General features: G+C 38.3%; 3 protein-coding genes and 1 long non-coding RNA gene across 5 annotated transcripts; 2 read left to right on the forward strand and 2 right to left on the reverse strand.

Moving 5' to 3' along the window:
• The first annotated feature begins 596 nt into the window (after positions 1-596).
• Positions 597-3655, forward strand: LOC149667072 (uncharacterized). The gene is given in 5 exon segments (XM_089841689.1): positions 597-654; positions 725-801; positions 1912-2790; positions 2793-3354; positions 3543-3655. Coding segments are annotated over 5 exon segments (1689 nt in total).
• A 2385-nt stretch (positions 3656-6040) lies between these two features.
• Positions 6041-7764, forward strand: LOC149667073 (uncharacterized). 2 transcript variants are annotated; one of them, XR_016368298.1, is made up of 4 exons: positions 6041-6192; positions 6656-6703; positions 6764-7476; positions 7539-7764. XR_016368298.1 is itself a non-coding variant. In XM_089841748.1 (3 exons), exons 1-3 carry the CDS (start codon positions 6141-6143, stop codon positions 7156-7158), a joined length of 495 nt encoding a protein of 164 aa, XP_089697874.1. In that variant the 5' UTR covers positions 6041-6140; the 3' UTR covers positions 7159-7521. The 2 variants fall into 2 exon arrangements, 1 of the variants encoding a protein (XP_089697874.1); XM_089841748.1 differs by lacking the exon at positions 7539-7764 and having other exon boundaries at positions 6764-7521.
• A 69-nt stretch (positions 7765-7833) lies between these two features.
• On the reverse strand, positions 7834-8869 carry LOC149667074 (uncharacterized). The gene is made up of 3 exons (XR_016368299.1): positions 8627-8869; positions 8474-8547; positions 7834-8410 (listed from the first exon to the last, which is right to left on the reverse strand). It is a non-coding gene; the product is annotated as an uncharacterized LOC149667074 (long non-coding RNA).
• A 1868-nt stretch (positions 8870-10737) lies between these two features.
• Positions 10738-17606, reverse strand: LOC149667075 (uncharacterized). Its single transcript, XM_089841691.1, has 5 exons — positions 17559-17606; positions 14632-14805; positions 12196-14595; positions 11563-12039; positions 10738-11454 (listed from the first exon to the last, which is right to left on the reverse strand). The coding sequence occupies exons 1-5, from the start codon at positions 17604-17606 to the stop codon at positions 10738-10740; spliced, it is 3816 nt and encodes a 1271-aa protein (XP_089697817.1).
• Positions 17607-20820: the final 3214 nt, after the last annotated feature.

A 20820-nucleotide genomic window follows, 5' to 3' on the forward strand; every position in this document is an offset into this window, starting at 1 on the left:
TTGCAGAGAAAGTAGTTATAAAAAAGAATTAGGGTCACAGGATTACATTTTCTATTAATTTTTGATTAAATAGATTTTTGGCCCTTATATTTTTGTATTGAGAGGGGACGACCTGCTGGACAGGTAGTCGCCACCATACACATTTAGCGACCTTTATCTCTGTTTGAATCACCACTTTCTTCTACATGGAGACGGCGGGCCTGGACCTTGTCTCAGTCTCCGATCTTGGGAACCCCTATCAAATAGAATTTTACAAAACCAAACCTTCCCCATTTTTAGCATTTAATCCCTTTTGAGAAATGAGTTTCCAATTGTCGAACCAAACTTTAAGATTGCTAACAATGCTTTTACTGTATATATTTTGTATTTTTGTGTTTAGTGGCCACGAATGGTCATTTATTATTTTGCACACGACATCTAGATGGCGTTTGCAAAATATTACTCCATACGGAAAATTTGACGAGGGAGAAACCACTCTGTAATAAAGTCTTTCTGAGGGTTTAAGATGGGAAGCGTATAACGCCGTTTAACGCGGAAATACACTCGGGATTACTTTTTACAGTTTTTATTTCAATATTAGAACGGATTAAAGGCATATGTCCCGAATTTACCGCATTAAAACCACCAAAAAGGTAAAACCGGAGGAATACGCCAGTGCCTGATCCCTCGAATGCCGAGCGCTCTCGCGGGGTGCGGGTTAGTAATCTCGTATTTTAAACTTAAGATGATACTGAGAATAAACTAAGGGGAGATTGGCGCGGCTCTAGAGACCGCGCGCGTTATCAGGGGATCGCAAATTATGTACGTAGGGAACCTCTTATTTTTAGCTTAAGATGATACTGAGAATAAACGAAGGAGAGATCTCTGGTCTAAACGCGCCAGATTTTACGGTAGACCGGGAGTCTTATATTACGTACGCGGGACGACGCCGGGAATCTCGTATTTTCATTGCCGACGTTAATGCTCTAAGCCTTTGCTTCACTGAATTTTCTACTTTGATTTAAATATTAATTTTTCAAGCTAAGTATAATTTTTGTGGTCTTAGTGAGACCATTTTTGTTCGTAATATATTATTTTACTAATAGCTCCTTAGAAGACTGCGTCAAGTGAGGAATTTTAGCTTGACCATTGCAAGCAAAACTCTGAGGCCATTGCCCAACGTTCACTGAGCCGCTTCATCAAATTATCTTATTACATTAGCACATATAATGATAAGTTTATCCACGGATATCCAGTTGAGATGGTTTTAAAGTTTCTAACTCTCGATTTTGAAGTAATATACTGTCTAGTGACACTTGAAGTTCCGATTTGATGTTATAAACAGAATAGGATCGTTAGCCGATATCGTAAATTAACCGATGTCAATATCAAAGCTTAACTGAAACACGGATACCAATTTTTTTAACTCTTTAATATAAAATAAAAATATAATCTTTCATATTTAAAAAAATATTCAGGTAGTTGAATTTTCAAATCATTCGGAAGTATTTCTTGAATGTTTCGCTATGTAGGCTGGTCTTATAGAAGTATAATCGATGCAAAATCACTTGATTTTCCACTTCACCTTCCCTTTAAGAGGGAATAGAACTCGGAAAAAAATGGCGTCCGCCGAAACATAGTTTTTGAATAATTGAGAAGCGAGGGAAAATGGCGTCCGTCATAGCTTCGGGACTTTGTTATGAATTTAACAAATTGAACATTATAAATTGCTACATTTTTGTTAAAATATTCGTTTTGGTTTAAAGTTTCTTAAACATGTCTTCTAGACAAAAGACTAAGCGACCCAGATTTATTTCTGCTCGTCAACGGTCAAGAATTATTCAAAACCAATTAAATCAAACTTTTCTACGTGACACAGACTTATGCCAAAATTATGTTGTGCGCTTTGATGATGAATAAATTAACGATAAGGACTGTCTTGAGGACAATGTTTCTGAAAATATCGATCGTAATGATGTTGTAGAGGTTGAATTAACTGCATCAAACCATCAAAACATAAGTGATGTGGTGCAGAATAATCCCATGAACATTGAGATTGATAGTGAAGAACAATTATGCACCGGCGAAAATGTAGAAAACAACCATAGCTTACGTTTAAGTTTAGCAAAATGGGCAGCAGAAAATAGAGTTAGTAAATTATCTATAAACAAGTTATTATCATTGCTTAAGTCCCAAGACTGCCATAAAGATTTGCCTGACGACTATCGTTCCTTGTTAGGTACTCCTAGACATTTAAATGAAGAAAGAATTTCGCCTGGAGGGTATTTCCATTTCGGGCTTGAATCTGGGGTTATTCACTCGATTAAGAAAAATGCTTTAATCCTTGACAGTGTAGAAATATTAGTAAATATTGATGGATTACTAATCACAAATAGCTCGAATAGTCAGTTTTGGCCTATATTAGGCATGCTGAACTCTGTTAAAAATGCTAAGCCTTTTATAATTAGTATATACCAAGGAAGTTCTAAGCCACATGATAGCAATTCCTTTCTATCTCGTTTTGTAGAAGAAGTTAAGTTGCTTCACGAAAAAGGCATTAGAGATGGAAATATTTCTTTTCCTTTTAAAATCTCGGGGCTTATTTGTGACACCCCTGCGCGTTCTTTCATTTGCCAAACGAAAGGTCATTCTGGTTATTTTGGTTGCGATAAATGTAAGGTTAGAGGAGAACATTTGGAAGGAAGATTATGTTTTCCTCAGATTAATGCACCGCTTAGAACAAATGAAAGTTTTCGAGCTAAGTCTCAGGAAAAACACCATGTAGGTTATTCGATATTGGAAGAAATACCGAACTTTAAATGGTATCAGGATTTCCATTAGACTATATGCATCTGGTTTGCCTTGGGGTTATGCTTAAGCTGCTAACATTATGGATTAAAGGTAATAATACCACCTTTAAATTGAGGCCCGCTCAGATAACGGAAGTATCTTTAAGACTACTATCACTTTCTGGTGTTACTTGTTCTGAGTTTGTTAGGAAGCCGCGGTCTCTAACAGAGATTAATTATCGGAAAGCCACTGAATTTAGACAGTTTTTGCTGTACTCGGGACCTTTAGTTTTAGCAGATGTACTTCCCAAAAAATATTATGACCACTATATTTGCCTTCATGTGGCGATTCGGATTTTAGCATCCACAGTTCTGTCATTTTCGATGATAGAGTTCGCAAGAGAACTATTAGGTTACTTCGTCCAAAGCTTTGGACTGATATACGGTAGACATTTAGTTTCCTACAATGTTCATTGCCTAAATCACCTCACTAATGATGTTGAAACATATGGGTCACTCGACAAGTTCAGTGCCTTTGAATCTGAAAACTATTTACAAGCCATCAAAAAGAAAATGAGTAATTCAGGTATACCCTTAAAGCATAAGTTTATAACTTATCGTAGATAAGTATGACAATTCGGCGGTTGTACATGCATTTTGGTTAATGAGAGTTTGTCGGAGAACGACCATACAATATTTGGACCACTAACGTCTCCCTAAATGTAGCACACTCTATGTATTCTTTGTATTGAATTTTGATTCGCCCTAATCAAGTGACGCATGATCTTCACGTGGGCCCTACGTTTCCTATTTCAACCAATAACGAGGTAGCCGATCTACTTTTCTTAGGTGTGGGGAGTGGGAATGTAGGACATAATCCCCCCTGAACATAATCCCCCGGACATAATCCCCCCATTAGAGAAGAAAAGGACATAATCCCCTCAGGTAGGAGACAAAATCCCCCGGACAATTTCCCCCGAATGGATGATGAAGACAAAATACCCCCAGCCCTAGGACAAATTCCCCCCAGCCCCAAGACAAATTCCCCCCAGCCCCAGGACAAATTCCCCCCAACAAATGTAAAAAATAACATTTTGGAAAAGGCATACCCTTGTTGGTCGCTAATATATTTTGGAAAAGGTGGCAGCTAATTAATAGGAGAATATTTTGGAAAAGGTGGCAGCTAATTAATAGGAGAATATTTTGGAAAAGGTGCCAGCTAATTAATAGGAGCATATTTTGGAAAAGGTGCCAGCTAATTAATAGGAGAATATTTTGGAAAAAGTGCCAGCTAAATAATAGGAGAATATTTTGGAAAAGGTGCCAGCTAATTAATAGGAGAATATTTTGGAAAAGGTGCCAGCTAATTAATAGGAGAATATTTTGGAAAAGGTGCCAGCTAATTAATAGGAGAATATTTTGTAAAAGGTGCCAGCTAATTAATAGGAGAATATTTTGGAAAAAGTGCCAGCTAATTAATAGGAGAATATTTTGGAAAAGGTGCCAGCTAATTAATAGGAGAATATTTTGGAAAAGGTGCCAGCTAATTAATAGGAGAATATTTTGGAAAAGGTGCCAGCTAATTAATAGGAGAATATTTTGGAAAAGGTGCCAGCTAATTAATAGGAGAATATTTTGGAAAAGGTGCCAGCTAATTAATAGGAAAATATTTTGGGAAAGGTGCCAGCTAATTAATTAACTACGCCACCAGATCGCTGAGGCTTCCAGTGTTTTAGATAATATTGATATTGTATTTTTTATTGTCGGGGGATTATGACCGGGGAATTTGTCTAGAGCGTGGGGGATTTTGTCTAGAGGGTGGGTAGATTTTGTCTAGAGGGTGGGGGATTTTGTCTAGAGGGTGGGGGGATTTTGTCTAGAGGGTGGGGGGATTTTGTACTCTTAACTACGATGGGGGGAAAATGACCGGGGGATTTTGTCTTGAGAGAGGGGGGATTTTGTACGTTATTAAAAATGGGGGGATTATGACCGGGGGTCTTTTGTCTTGGGGGTATTTAGTCCGTATACCGGGGAGTGGGGAAGGCGGAAGTGCGCGCAACGACGCTGATGCTTATACCATTATACGAGTTAAGAGTACGGCACGGATTAATTTTCGGGTTATTTTAGTTAGTATTTATACAAATGAGTCAAAACAAGGGTACTCAGTATAATTATTATGCATCAATTTCGAGGAAAAATGCAGGATCGCAAACTAAGAAAGTTTCAACATATAAAGCGTTCGACGATTATGATTGTGTGCAAAGGCTTAACGAGTCAGTATCTTTAGCTTCCCAGATTGTAGTGAAGAAAAATATTAAGTCCTACCAGTCACAGGTATGTTTTTAAAAAGAAAACATTTAGTAATTATACGATTTTTATATCTAAAGTTTATGAGAACCTATTTAAAATAGACAGATTGTATTTTGAGTTGTCAATTAGAATAATTCAACGCTAGTTTTGCCAATCAATTTAAGACCTTGGTCTCTTCATTTCCATCGTTAACTTGGGCCGAAAGAAAATCTTCGAATCCTAAGCTGGTAAAGTTATTTCCTTAGATTATCATACTAGGGTTGCTTTTATTAAAATGAGCTTGTTTTGTTTTTATATTGACAGCGTTTTATCGAAGTTTTTAGAAAGGATGATTATGAGCCTGATTTGTTTTGCGAGGCTGCGAAATATGTGCTTTCTTGGGATGGGTATTTGAAATTTCAGGTGGTTTTCAAAGGGCTAGTTCGTGAGGTTTGTGTTCTGAGAGGTGAAGAACTGGATTCAGATGTGGTGTCGCAACTACTGTTTGAGTTTTCTTCGAAAGATTACGTACTTTGTCAGGGGCTTGGAAAAGAATCTATCGAAACTATACCGAAACTAGTTAAACCCCCTAAGAAGCTTGTGAAGCATTTATACCCAAAGGAGCATTTAATTTCGTTGGATTGTCCAGTTTGGTTTAAAAAACCAGGAAACGCTAATGGGCCACATCAAAACGTCTGCACTGCTTGCAAAAATCTTATGACCTACGTGAGACTCTGTCTAAAGAGAAGGATAGAATCCAACAAATCACCCAGCCGAAAAAGAAAAATGAACCCTTCATCCACAATCCCTGAGAAATTCCTATCACCTCAAAGTTTGAATAGGAAGAAGCTTAGACAATGTTTTCGATTTCAAAACCTAAAGGCAAAAACGTCCAAAATTGAAGCTAAACTTAGGGCGCTTCAAATATCTTTAAAATCGAAGCAACACAAAGAGATGAAACAGATAAAATCTACCATAAATAACCAGTTCTCTACTGCGCTTGATGATGCTTTGGGCTCTGAGACCTTAGAGAATAAAGAGAGACGAAAGAAGCTTAGGGAAATCTGGGAGAAAGACTGTGCTATGCATTTGGAAAAAGAAAAAGTAGAATATGAAGCTGACCAAACTAGAAATGGTATGGTTTTATTTTTTAACCATTAGAGTTTAAGCCACCAATAAAAATCGTACATTGGACGCTAACGTCTGAGACGATCTCCAGTATTCCTCTCAAAAATTTGTTAAGGAAATGAACGGTCCAAAGGGAACTAATACCCCTGAACTTCTACGCGACGCTGAACGTAGAGTTTTAGCCCATCTACAACCAAATGTTCCATTTCACGTGGGATTGCGACATACGATTTTTATCGGTGGCTTAAACTATAGGGAGCTAACAACTGGCTAAGGGGAAGAGATAGTCTGACGTCACGCAGCCCCTCTCTGGTTGGCATTTTTGCGCGTAGAATACTGCTTCCAACCGTTAGGGGGGATGAAAATCCAGTAAGAGATAGAAGGGTGTGACGTTTCAGGGTCAGAACTGTTAGCTCCCTATTGTGTTATCGCTAATCATTTAAAATCAATAAGCCTTTTACTTTGTTCAGCTCCTGGTAAAAAAGGAAATCGTTGGAGCCTAGTGACTTATCGCATTGGTACGTTTCTAACCATTTCTTAGTAAAGGGGAAAACCTTCACGGATGTTAAATTTTGCAGCTCTAGCAGTTGCTTGCCGAAGTAAAGCAGCCAATGAAGCCCTTCGCAGCTTCAAAATCCTTAACCTCCCTTCGTGGCGTTCCATTCAAAGGAAAACGTCCAAAAATCTTGACGAGCCCGGAATTAACATGAAATATTTGCAAGAGCAAAAGAATATTTATGACATGTTTGTTGAAGAACAGCTTTCTCTTGGATTGTTAAAACCGCAGAGTGATGGAATTCTTGTGTTTGACGAAGTTCGGGTCGCAGCCAAAGTTGTATGGAATAGCAAAAGTCACAAGCTTGTAGGTTTAGCTATGCCCAGAGAAGATTATTTGTACTTGGATGATCTTTACAAGGAAATGTCTGATGAAAAAGACATTACGAAAGCGAATTACATGCTTCAATTTTTGTGAAGAGATCTGACTGCGAACTACGACATAATTGGACCATATTTTTCTACAGCAAACACTGCAGACACTCAATTCACCTTCCACTGTATGTTTGAAGTAATAAAGTCCTTCCAGTTTTGCGGTTTCAACATATCTGCCATTGTTTGCGATGGAGCGAGTGCCAATCTGTCGTTAATCAAATTGACTGTGGGCTTGGAAGGGCAGTTTAGCTACTTTGAATCAATCGATTCCGACAATATCGAAGTAGCGTTTAAACGCTCATTCCCCAATCCGTATCGCTTAGGCAGACAAATTCATTGGATCATATGTCCATCGCATGAGGTAATTTATTTATAACTTAGATACTTATTTTGATATATTCTCATCAAATGAATAATGCTTAGTTAAAAAGCCTAATCAATGCGCTATATTCGTCGGATCCTGCAAGAGCAAAACTATTTCAAAACAATGGTATACAATTTGGTTGGAAGCAGATTGTGGAATTAAAAGAGAGGGATGACAAACGCCGAGCTGACAATGTGCCACGATTAGTTCCAAATCTACTTCAAAGTTACGTAGACAGAAATCCCTGGACGAAACTTAATGTGAAGCCAGCAAAAATCTTACAGGTAAAATCATCGTATATGTCTTTCTCTTAAGTAATTAGGTTTTAATTTTGCAATATTATCTTATAACAAGATGGCCCCGGCCATATTAACGTTTTGCCTGAGCTAGCTAAATTTATTGTAAGGTGACCCCGGCCTATATACTTTACCGGTTTTTTTCTTCTTTTAAACATCAAATATCATTCCAATTATGAATTAAAATAATCTAGCATGATTTTGGGTTATAGATTTATGAAACAAGTAAATAGCAAACTTCTGTCCTATGAATTGGAACAATTTTGTTGATATTCTTGTTGCAAACCTAATATTTGTGGGATAATAGTAGTGTTTGGGTACTAAAATTATTCTTGCCGGCTATTTTTACTTAAACGGTTTTGTTAATTTAAATATAAAATTATATTCCGATTATGAGAAAATCAATCTAGTATGATCTTGGTTTACAGTTTAATGAAATTAGTAACAAATTTCTGTCCGATGAACAAATTCTTGACTTTTTCCTTAATGCAAAAGTAACATTTGTAGCATAATATATGACTGATGGCTAAAATTATTCAATGTTTGTACTATTATACCAATATACAACCATTGCCTAGAATTAGCCCTCAGTCATGTTGTCTGAAATTTGATACCAGAGAAAACAAATAGCCTGTCTAATGAGTAAGAATCATACATTAGTAGGTTTATTTATCAAAATTGTTAGACTACTTTCTTACTAATTGAAATTAAATTGAAAAATTAGTAGTTGTACAGTTTGGAAATGCTTCCCTCGTTGGGGGGCCTTGATTCCCTTATTGAAAAAAAAATGAATTTGCAGTGTTGGCTCTATTACAAGTATAATGTATTTTTGACCTGGTAGTTTTACTTACTTCAATCTCGAACAGTGCTGATTTCTTAGTTTTATCTGGATTAATGTTGTTGTTGCAGCTTATATGGGGGGCCTCTTTTTCCTATTATCTGAAACGTAAATGGGTGTCTTTCTCAAGGATCCCAAGCCTTATATGGGTGTCTTTGCCAAGGGTCCCAAGCCTTATATGGGTGTCTTTGTCAAGGATCCCAAGCCTTATATGGGTGTCTCTCTCAAGGATCCCAAGCCTAATAGGGGTTTCTTTTTCTGGGTTCTCAAGTACAATGTTGATCTTGACAGTTGTAGGTAGCTCAATCTGGACATTGTAGATCAAGTAGTTCTATTTGGGCTACCATAGTACCGTTCAACTTTTAGCATATATGTGGACTTCATTTTGTAGGATCCTAAACCTAATATGGGTGTCTTTCTCAAGGATCCCAAGCCTTATATGGGTCTCTTACTCTAGGTTCCCAAGCCTAATAGGGGTATCTTTTTCTGGGATCCCAAGCCCACTGTTGATCTTGACAGTTGTAGGTAGCTCAATCTGGACATTGTAGATCAAGTACTTCGATTTGGGCTACCGTTCATGTTGTAGCATATATGTAGGCTTAATTTTTTAGGATCCTAAACCTAATATGGGTGTCTTACTCTAGGTTCCCAAGCCCACCATTGACCTTGTAGTTGAAGTTTCATCTTGTTAATGTAGATCTTGAAGTTTCATCTTGTTACTGCAGAAGTTTCTGCTTGAAGTTTCAAGTTGCACTTGTAGATTCATCTGGAATTCTGTTAATTACTTAAAAAAATATGATTATAACATTAGATCATGTTTTATTGCGAGTGAGAGCATCTTTCTCTAGGGCGCCAAGCCTAATTTGGGTTTCTTTAACTAGGATCCCAAGCCTAATATGGGTCTCTTTAACTAGGATCCCAAACCTAATATGGGTTTCTTTAACTAGGTTCCCAAGCCTACCATTGACCTGTAGTTTCATCCAGACAACTGTTGACCTGTAGTTTCATCCAGACAACTGTTGACCTGTAGTTTCATCCAGACAACTGTTGATCTTTTAGTTTCATCCAGACAACTGTTGATCTTTTAGTTTCATCCAGACAACTGTTGATCTTTTAGTTTCATCCGGAACAATGCTGATCATTGAAAATTTGAAAAATTGGTTTGAGAAGTCACATGAAGTCTTAGATTCTAGGTTATTTAAAATGTAAACATATTCCTTTATGATAAGAATAGTAACATTCTCGATAACTAGCGCTGAAAATGGTGGAAAATTTCTCATCGCCAAATGCTAAATCCAGTTGAGTACCACCATCAGTTGATTGCTTCAAGTTAAGACCTTGTAAAAGTTGAAACCCATTATCAGAGAAGAAATCGATTAGCTTCTTGGTTTCAAGAGATGATGTCTCAAGAAGGTTAATGTTGAAGTCACCAACAATGACGCTGGGAATATCTTCATCATAATATTCCGCCACGCATTTCCCAATACCATATATTATGTCGCGAATGTTGCAAGTTGAGGAAGAGTAAACTGCTAGTACAGAAAGGCGTAAATCATTTAACGATCCATCCAGCCACAAGCATTCAATATGAGAGGTTGTTGTTGGTTCGGAAGTGTACATACGAATTCTGGTGTGAGTTACAGTTTCTTTGATATAAGCTGATACTCCATATGGTTTTCGTCGAGACTGACGAGGAAGGCATATACCATTTAGCTCCGAAAATCCAGGAATTTTAAAATTGTCAGTTTCTTTGGCCCAGCTTTCCACAAGAAATATCATATCCGATTCCATTATCTTGAGATCCGAGGTTACATCTTGTAAATGACAGTTTAAAGACTGTACGTTATGCTCATAAATAGACATTTTTTTGATCCAAAATAGGTAGCATCAACGGGCAATCTTTTCGAAGTCGCTCCATCTCTAAGGCAACAGAGTCTTTACTTTTAACCACTGGGTTAGGCGCCGTGAACTTTCCCACGATGAACAAACGGTTTGAAGTTTTGGCTCTACTACAAGCGACGTATAACTGAGACCTTTTCATCTTTCGCTTTTGATTAAGATGAACATCTACTTCGGAATAGGTGTCTCCTTGGCTCTTGTGTACAGTAATAGCTTCGGCAATTACTAGAGGATACTGCTTTCTTGAAACGTAGATGTTTTTTGTCCTGAACGTCTAGTGAAACTTCTGACAACCTTCTCAACAGGCGTCCATAATTCATTAATATTATTGGCTATCATTAATCCTTGAGACTGGGCTCTAGTCTCTTTTCCAGTCTTGTTATCGTTAAATTCAATCCAAACTCGAACGGGGACTTGTTCACCTTTTTGATTTTGACCATACTGTATTTTTCTTAACCTTCCAGTTGCACCATTTACTAGACCATCGGCGGTGTTCAAATTATTGGTGATCATGTACCTGATACCAACCATTAGAGTTAATTCTCTTGGTAAACCGCTGGTTTCTTGGGGTTTCAAGGTTTTTACGGCTTCAAGAATTCTTGTTTTGATTTCATTGCTAGCGTCACCCGTAGCCGAGTCAAATGCGACAGAGCATATCTTTTCAGCATTCCGTGAACATAACTTTGATTCATTGAACGCATTTACTTCATCATTTGTTGCAAACAAATGAAGGGCTTCCAGAGGTAGAGGCCTTGAAATAGATGTTTCCAGGCTTCTAAACAAGTCAACGTCGGCGGGTGTCATCTCTCCCATGGACATTCGATTTAAAGCCATAGCGAATATTTTGTCATCTTTCTGTCTCATAATTTCGTCAAGCTCATACAACTTAAATTCCTCCCACAGTGGACTTCCAATTAGGGCCGCATAGGGGGTTGTTCTTTTCTTTTAAGGGCATAAGTGTGTAATTATCCCCTGGTTGAAGTCTCCCACGAGAACCACTGAAATACCACCAAAATGCTTTGGAGATCCGAAGATTTGTTGGGCTCTTACATTAATATAATTGAATATTTTGGCTCCACACATAGATATTTCATCTATTATCAGAAGTTTCAGGCCTAAAAGTGAACATCTTTTTCTGTTCAAAGTGTCGTTGTCCAAAGGATTCATCTTGCCAGAAAATTGATTTGTAGGCAAGTTAAAGGCAGAGTGAAGAGTGACACCATCAATATTAAAAGCCGCTTTCCCGGTGAATGCCGTTCTTAGAACAGATAATCGTGATGGATCGGCACCGGGTTTATTCTTTTCATGCCTGGATACGGCTTCAAAAATCGCTTGAATCAAGAGACTTTTCCCAACACCAGCACCGCCTGTTATCAGAATCCTCAGAGGTTCTTCTTGAGATGTTTTGAAATGATTAAGTACGTAGTAGAAAATTTCTCGCTGCTTTAAATTTAGTTTTCGAAGCATGCTGTAATATTCTTCATTGTTGACAAGAGTAATTGTTGGAGTGAAGTCGGCAGCGCTAGACTGTTGAATATCAGAAGTTATGTCACAAACGGCTTCTTGAAGAGAGTTGACAAAAAATTGCGGGTCATCCAATGTAAAACTTCTGTCACGCTCTTTTTAATGTTCAATCATAGGTTGAATATTTTGAACGTCATTTGAGTGTTGGTTTTCTCTTACTTCTTGAATCATTTGGTCCAGATCCAGATCATCAACTTCACTTATAAATTCCCTTCTAGCTTCAGATATTTCCTGCTTATGGGCTTCGTAAATTTCTTCCACGTTAGCTTCTAACAATTCGGTTTCCTCACAACGCCAAGGTAAAAATAACATCATTTCCACTCGACAGTAGTTTTTGAGATCTTTCACCATACTGTACTTTTTGAATCTGATTACTTTGGCCTGCATCCTTTTCCTGACGTATCCTGAAGAATCTTTCAGCTCAAGAGACGTTTCCACAGAAGTCGTTTCAATTTCTGGGTCTTCATCTTCGTTCAAATTTTGGGTTCTCCTATTGCGTTTGGACCGAGAAAACTCATACCATGAGGCGAAAGCAGCTAAACTGAGATTTTCCAGTTCATCAGGTCTCACAATGTAGTGCTCGATGATTCCATCGGAAAAAACGTTAGTACTATCATCAGGCAATAATTCCAATTCAGATGGTGTTTTCAAAATGTGTACCCTTTCTTCAGGGGGTGAAGTGTTTATGAAAATATGAGCACGACTGCTCCGGCAAATTGGAATGGAAAGTAGTATGTAACAGCATTCGTGGGCACTAATTTCTTCACAATGAATAAACTTATTAGCAATAACTTTTAATCTCTCTTTTATACCACTGCCTTTATTTTTCGCTTCCTTGATTGCCTCTCTCAAGAGCTGTGACATCCCCTTTTGGGCTTTGCCGATGTAGGAAACTATATACATGAGACAGGCGTATGGGTCTAGGACGTATTGAAGATCCATATTAGCGTTCCATAACTCCAAAATCTTCTTGTTGTAGGGATTAATTCTTATTTCCTGCGGTGACCTTTTCAGAAGGACAGTGAGCCTTCTAATTGGATAAGTTATAGCTGCAATATATTGCTCTTCCGTTATGTTCAGCGTTTCCAAAAATTCTTCAAATGTTTCCGGTGCAGTTTCGACTTTCAATTTCTCGATAGCATTTCGAACCAATTTGCTTAAGGCTTCAACCTCTTCAACGTTTTCGTTTTCATCACGCTTAGAAGGGTCGTAAATAAGGGTTCTTCCCATTGGCGGAAAAGGTATGCCAAAACGACACGATGACTGTCCACTATCGTTCTTCTTACGACAGGTTTTGGAATGCTTGTGAGTTTGCAGCTTGACCAAGTTGTTCCATTTTTCACTTCCATCCCCTTTCGAGCAGGTAATGTTGGAATCAATGAATATGATAACCTCTTCTAGATTGGAGTTATCGCTTCTCAATTGTGGGGCGTTTTTATTCCATAGTAGAATATGGGCGTGTGGTGATCCCCTCATTTGGAACTCTATTCTAATGTAGTAATCATCAATGATTCCAATCGGTGACTCCTTGCTTCGCAGAAACTTGAAAAATTCTCTCAAACGATAATCAAAATATCGGCTGCAGGTGACAGGGTCCTCGTTGATAAGCTTAGCTCTCTCCATAAATGCCAAGGTTTTTACATATTCTTTCGCAGTTTCTCGAGGGTACCCGGCAATGACGCACAAGGACTCCAAAAGCTCTTCCCATTTCGTCTCAGCGGCACTCAGAGTGAGGAACCACGTAGGATTACCAAGTTGGCGAACCATAGCCCGAAGATCTTTCTCACGCTGTTGTAAATAGCCAGGGGAAGATCTGACGCTTTCCAAAACTTTGTAACCATCATCGTGTTTCACCAAAGAATCCAAACTTCCAGGCGCTGTTAATGCTCCCGCTGTGTTTGCTTGGCCAGCTTTGGACTTTGTTTTCCTCATGCAAATATTAGTAGCGCTCCGTAGTTTTGACGATACTAATTTAACATAGGAATAAAATATTTTTGGAATACTATAGGCACAACGCCTATCGCTGCATCTGAACTCCCATTTTATTTGCTGTGTGTACGTTGCCTTAGCTGGGAGCTTCAAAGCTTGGCCAGCGTAAATACTCGGGAAAGATAGGTATTCGGAGTCCTCATCATAAAGAATTGATTGTGGTGTCTGCCCTTCTCCAGGAGCATAAGCAATACTTTCAATTTGGGGCGTAATTAGATCTTCAGATGAAAGCAAAAGGGTATCACTGTTGCCATTGTTCAATGCTGTTTCTTCATCAATTTCGTCCCATTCCTGGTCGCTGTCAGGTGCTTGTTGAGGTTCTACAGCAGAATTACTTGGTTGATCTGTACCAACAGGGGGCGTGTGCTCCACTTCAGTTGGCATATCTTCCTCTTTCGATACGAAATTATTTAGTTGATCTGTACCAACAGGGGGCGTGTGCTCTACTTCAGTTGGCATATCTTCCTCATTCGATACGAAATTTACACTATTAGATTCGCTGAATTCCAAAGCCACTTCATCTGGAACTGTAACTTCATGTTTCAAATACAAAGGAGTTGTTATTAGAATCTTTAAAGTATTTTAAAGTATTTTTCTGGGACGAACTGTTTCAAACATATAGTGATGTTGATATTCCTTCTTCCTCATGAGTTTAATTTGAATAACTTGAGTGTCAGTGGGGCCTCTGGGCAGAATTGAAACAGAAGAGTCGATTGAAACTGGTACATTTACGACATTACCGCGAATGCCTCTTTGCTGATCAACTCCTAGTTTTCGTATCTGCATAAACGGTAATCGCGGAGAAATCATTCTACATTCAAGCTCTGTAAGATCTTTCAACTCCATGGGCAAATCAGGAAAAAATAGCCGTTTTCTCTGGAAAGTGGCACTTCATTCTAGAAACGTAACTGTGGCAAGAACCACACAACAAAATATGCGACGGAAGCACTCTCTCGTGTACTCCTTCAACTGACAAGTATTTCACCGACTCTGTTTTTTAACAGAAGTACGGAAACAATCTTGGTTTACGCGTAAAAGGCCTAACAAATAATAGAATATGACAATGATAGAAACAAAACTACCCGTTCAAAGAAATACTTACTTGAAATTAATTCTGAAAATAAACTATAATTAGTGGTAAATTAATAGGCCTAATAAAAAAATGAGAACTGTGGTAACAAAATTAAAAACAAATACTTATTTCGAAGAATAAGTTTTCAATTGGCATTCACAAAAAGCAGAAGAAATCTTCCACAGCCGTTAAACACAGAGTTCGCAAGAGAACAAAGGAAAGGAACTTCAAAGCAGTGATGCCAGGTGGGAAAAATGAAATTTCCCTTTCTAACCCTTAAAATTTCCCTTTTTGGACAAAAATTTCCCTAGCTCAGGGCTGCCAGATTCCGCGCCTAGAACGAACTAGTTTCATTAGTGCCACCGTGCGGAGAAAACGCGATGCTTGATCTAGGGGAAACAAAAATGGCAGGCCTGAGACCTGTAGCATCAGCGGGCACAGCGGCAGTGTATGTGACGTTTAAACTGATAATTCAGTGCTAAATGAAAATTAGTACTCGAAATTTCTTACAATGGATGAACCACAATTTTCAGAAGAGAATATTTTCAAAAATGGTAAGTGTTGAAAACCTACTCACCCTAATATTAACCAAATTAGTTATGTAAACTCTTAAGCCTTGGTCATAACATGAGTATAAAAATTGGTAATACTGTTTTCGTTTTTTTAGCACCTGTTGCTCTCTCTCTTGTCAAATTTGCTACGAGTATTACACATATTTTCCAAAAGATCCTACTGAAAAAATTCGAAAAGCTCTTCAGTCAAACTATAAGGGAAATGAATTCACACAGTATGGAATTATAAACGAAATAAAACTCTTGTTGCTTTAAAAAAAGTCTAATTTAAAAGTAACGAAGATTGGTTTTGAAGTCAACCCTTCTTATCTATTCTTGGGGTGTTCCCCTGACGGTCTAGTCAATGATAATTTGGTCAAAATGAACTTGTCAGTCATTGGTGAAAAATAAAAACTTAGAAACAGTCCTCAAACAAACTCCTTAGGTAATCATGAAGGACGGAACATTTTCTTTGAAACCCTTACAAATGTATTATGGGCAAGTGCAACATAGTTTGGCCCTTTTATGACTTCAAAGTTGTCATTTTGTAATTTATTCTAAACTGGAAGTTGATTGTTTTGTTATTGATGTGCCTAAAGACCAAAAATTTATTAACAATCTTTTACCAAGATTACAAATTACTTATTTTAATTACTACATTCCAAATTATTTGAAATGGAATAAAGGACGGAATGTAATGGCACAAATAAGGCTGAAGTGATATTTTTAAGTACCTTAAAATGTGATAGAATCTTACAAATTTATTAAATAAAATTGTTTTACAAAAGTTCAGGAGTAAACTCAGCAAAACATCTGGGCATACATTTCATTTTTATCTAGCCATTTGATCGCGCATTCGAGAATCGAAACCAACTGCGTAAGAGTTAATTTAAAAACTAAGCTGATAGAGCGGTGAATCAAATGCCAAGTTTAAGTTTCATGAGTGTCAAAAATACCCTATCTCGAACATTCATTGAGATGCGGCTATTTTTAATATTTTTAACGATCGCATCAAATAGACCAGTACTTTGTAATCCTGTTAATGAAATTATAGAGGTGGCATTCAATATTCCATTAGAAGCATTAACATAACATGTATGATTTTCCAAGGGGTTGACCATAATGCATTTATCATTGGGGTTTGGAGTGGTGCATTTGTTGGTCGTAGTTTGCTCCGTAGTTATAACTCTTATTATAATTGGTTTTAAATTAATATTGTACGCTTAAAACATTCCTGAATGTTTATATTTCGGTTGAGGGCGGTAATCATCTTGTTTAAAATGATGGGAGCAGACAACCATGGGTTTGGTGTGTGGTTTACCCATTTTTAAAGCTATATCCCATTGTTTCGACAATTTAACGGCGCGTGGAAATTGGTGAAAGCGGACACCACTCATTGTGGCATTATTTTTACACCCATACACGCTGCATACCATTGTTTAATTTCTTTTAAATAAACAGCAAAACTGACAAAAACTAGCCCAATTATCGCTGAGCAGATAGTTGAGTTGTTGATTTAATTTTATAATTATCTTTGAGCAATTCAATTTAATTAACTTTAAATAAGCCATGAGAATGTTGATTGCGTTTGTCATTAATGGTATCGCCGGAATTAAGTTACATTTAAACACCTGATTAAACTATCTAAGCCAGACAACAATCTAGACGAAGTTTGCAGTCTATTTATGACATCTCATGTTGCCCTCTATTGGATCTCTCACCAACTATCGTTAAATTTATTACTTAAATAATATAATTTTTTTAAATATAATAGTCATATTAGCTAATTATAATTATTTAACTTTAAATGAGTATGTTTCATTGATTTAAATTACATTGCTAAACGTTATTTGGCGGGCGCTACGCTGCCTACGGAAAATTCTCTCTACTCTCTCTCCTCTCCCACTTACAAAATCCAGTTGCAGCTGGTTGGCGCACGTCGGCAAGGGGATCCGCATCCTTCTACCTCTCTCTACTCTACAGTCTAACTTAACTCGGTTTTCATACTAAGCGAGCGTGGGTCAGTTGGTAGAGTCACGGAGTCGGGCGCCTTCACTGGCGTCTAGTATGGATCGGGACGTCGCAGGTTCGCCTCCCGGCACCGACAGAAAAATAATTTCAATTGAAATTAAATACGTTACGCCACCTAGGAATTGTAACGTGAACTATGGGTGAATTTTGGAGTCGAAAATTCGCGGGAAATTCGAAATTTTAAAAGTTTATTTATGACGAATCTCATCAGGTCACCCCAAAATCCAGCCAGCCGACCTGCCGTCCAGCCAATTGAGGGCGGAACAATAGTTTTCCAGCTGTAAAGAGCGGCAAAACTAAAAACATGCGCGTACCGAACGAACCTACTCTATCGGACGTTCAGGCAGCGGCCCAAGAGGCGCAGTACCTGCAAGAACAATGTGAGGATTACGACAATAGCTTTAAACCTCAAAACAGCGTGACTTCTCAATGGTCCAGTACAAAGCCGAGGAACGAACGAATGCCTTTTCAAAAAGGAAATAGTTCTAATCCGCGTCAAAATGATGTTAATAACTCAAATAAGCCAAAACCTAAGCCTGTAATCCGATGCGGTTATTGTAATAAGTCTAACCATACAACTGAACAATGCCGGAAACGGAAAGCTCGCGAAGCTAGAGGTGAGGGTACTGATAAAAGGGATTCCAAGACTAACCCGAACATGTCGGAAATTAGCAGCACCCCAATTAATCCAATAAACACTGACCCCAAAATACTGAAAATGTTTCGGAATTAAACACGTGGCGCGATCTCCCTACGTGCGAACCCGAAATCATCCCTCTGAGTAAGAAAAACTTAGCTACTCAAGGAAAACCGCCCATTACTCCTTGTGAGGAGCAAAGCCACGCTCGACCCAAAGTCCCCATTAAAGTAGGAACATGGCACGGATCCGCGTATATTGACACGTGTTCCGATGTAACCGTAATGGCCAAGGATGAATTCGAGAAAGTGAAGACGCCATATTTAGTTTTAGAGCCTATAGAGGAATTAGAGCTAAAGGCGGGAAACCTATCTAAGTTCAAAGCACTAGGAAGGGCTACATTCTTAGTTAAAATCCAATTTTAGCTGCGCGAGCTTTCGGCTTTGAGTTTTGACGGGAGAGTGGAGACCGGGAGTCTTATGTACCGTCGGGAATCTCGTATTTTCATTGCCGACGTCAATGCTCTAAGCCTTTGCTTAAGTGAATTTTCTACTTTGATTTAAATATAAATTTTTCAAGCTAAGTATAATTTTTGTGGTCTAAGTGAGACCATTTTTGTTCGTAATATATTATTTTACTAATAGCTCCTTAGAAGATTGCGTCAAGAGAGGAATTTTAGCTTGGCCATTGCAAGCAAAACTCTGAGGCCATTGCCCAACGTTCACTGAGCCGCTTCGTCACATTATCTTATTACATTATCACATATAATGATAAGTTTAACCACGGATATCCTGTTGAGATTGTTTTAAAGTTCCTAATGGAATTTTATTGTGGTTAAAGATATAGCTGCGGGACTACTTTTAGGGTGGGACTTCAGTATCCATACCGGGCTGCACGCTAAACCCCACAACTTGACCTTTACTTTCAGGGATGAAGGGGTAGAATTTCAACTCCTCCCATATCAAACAACATTTGGTTCAAAATACTGCGGAGTGGTTGACGATTCTCCAGGTGAAACTGTAGAAACCGTCACTATCCCCGAACAAACCCTTTTGTTAGATCCATCTCCCCTGAGATTAACGAAATAGCCCTAACAGAAGAAGAGATAGAAGGGGTCAAGGCCATAGAAAATTTTATAGATATATTCCCCGATGTTTTCACTGGGAAAGCGGGACGCACGAGCTTGGTTCGTCATGATATTAAACCTAGGAGGATATAGGGGTGAAGGAGTCTTCGACTGCCCGTTCTTAGAGCTCAGGTTTCGGCCTCTCCGATGGGAGATTCGTGCAGGCGCACCTAGTTACATTGGTTACGCGCATCACGTGACCACGCAAACCCAATTCAAAAAAATAGCTGGTTTTTCATGTTAGCTTAGGCCTTTGAAGCAACGCCGCCTATATTACGTGTTCACTGCACATGTAGAGATATTTTTTAATTTTATCGGGCGTTAATTCGACCCTCCCACAGTCTTTAATCACTTATCTTGGTGTAGTGAAAGAGTAAAAAACCGTTACCTTTAATTCAGTTTTTTCTAAGAACCATAATTTACTATTAATAAAAATTAAAATAATGAAAAATGTTCCGTTAGAGCACTAAAAAATGCAGCGCCTTTAACAAAAATTAAAACAAACGAACAGACGACGATGAGCGCCGAACAAGGTGCGCGGCTAAGAATTTCCCAGAACGGACGATAATCTGTAAGCGCGTTTCAATGGGAAATCGGGCAGTCGAAGACTCCTTCACCCCTATAACCTCCTAGATTAAACTAACAACCAACGTTCCTTTCAAATCACGCCCATACCCATTGTCACCACCAAAGCGCGTTATAGTGGAGGCCCAAATCGAAAACATGCTAGCAAACGGGATTATACGCAAAAGCAATCCTCCATACTCATCGCCTATACTTTTGGAAAAAAAGTAAAAACCCCAAAAGCCTGAACAACAGGCCGAGTCCGAAAACAGGGTAGGGACCCCCGAGGGGAATGACACGGAAAAACAGGTGGATTTTCGTTTTTGCGGTGATGTCCGAAAACTAAATTCTATCACTGTACCTGATGTTTACCCCATCCCTTTGATACGGCAACAATGGATCGCCTTTTCGGCTCAAAGTATTTCTCAGTACTAGATTTGAAAGACGGATTTTGGCAAATAGAGCTAGAAGAGCATGCCAAACAATATACAGCCTTTGTTACTCATTGTTTATAATTGAATTATATTCATATATTTTTAATTTTTACTGTAATTCAATTAATTTATTTTGCCTTAAAAATTAATGTTAATTTTTAGAGATTAATAAATCTTTTATTTCTTAAATGTGAATTTGCAAATATTCTTCTTTCCTCTACCTTCTTTAACATTGGCCTTCCCTTCAAAAGAAGGAAGATTGGGTTGCGAGAGAGGAGATCTTCTTGAAAAAGAAAGCGCTGCCCCCTCTCTAGGAATCTTTCGTCCAACCATAGTAGGTTTCCTTCTATAGAAGGTAAACTTTCCTTCCGAGGCAAGCG

Source organism: Phalangium opilio, unplaced genomic scaffold (assembly GCF_054372755.1).
Source record: "Phalangium opilio isolate 3A_F unplaced genomic scaffold, DU_Popi_V2 ptg000060l_1, whole genome shotgun sequence".
Lineage (NCBI taxonomy): Eukaryota > Metazoa > Arthropoda > Arachnida > Opiliones > Phalangiidae > Phalangium > Phalangium opilio.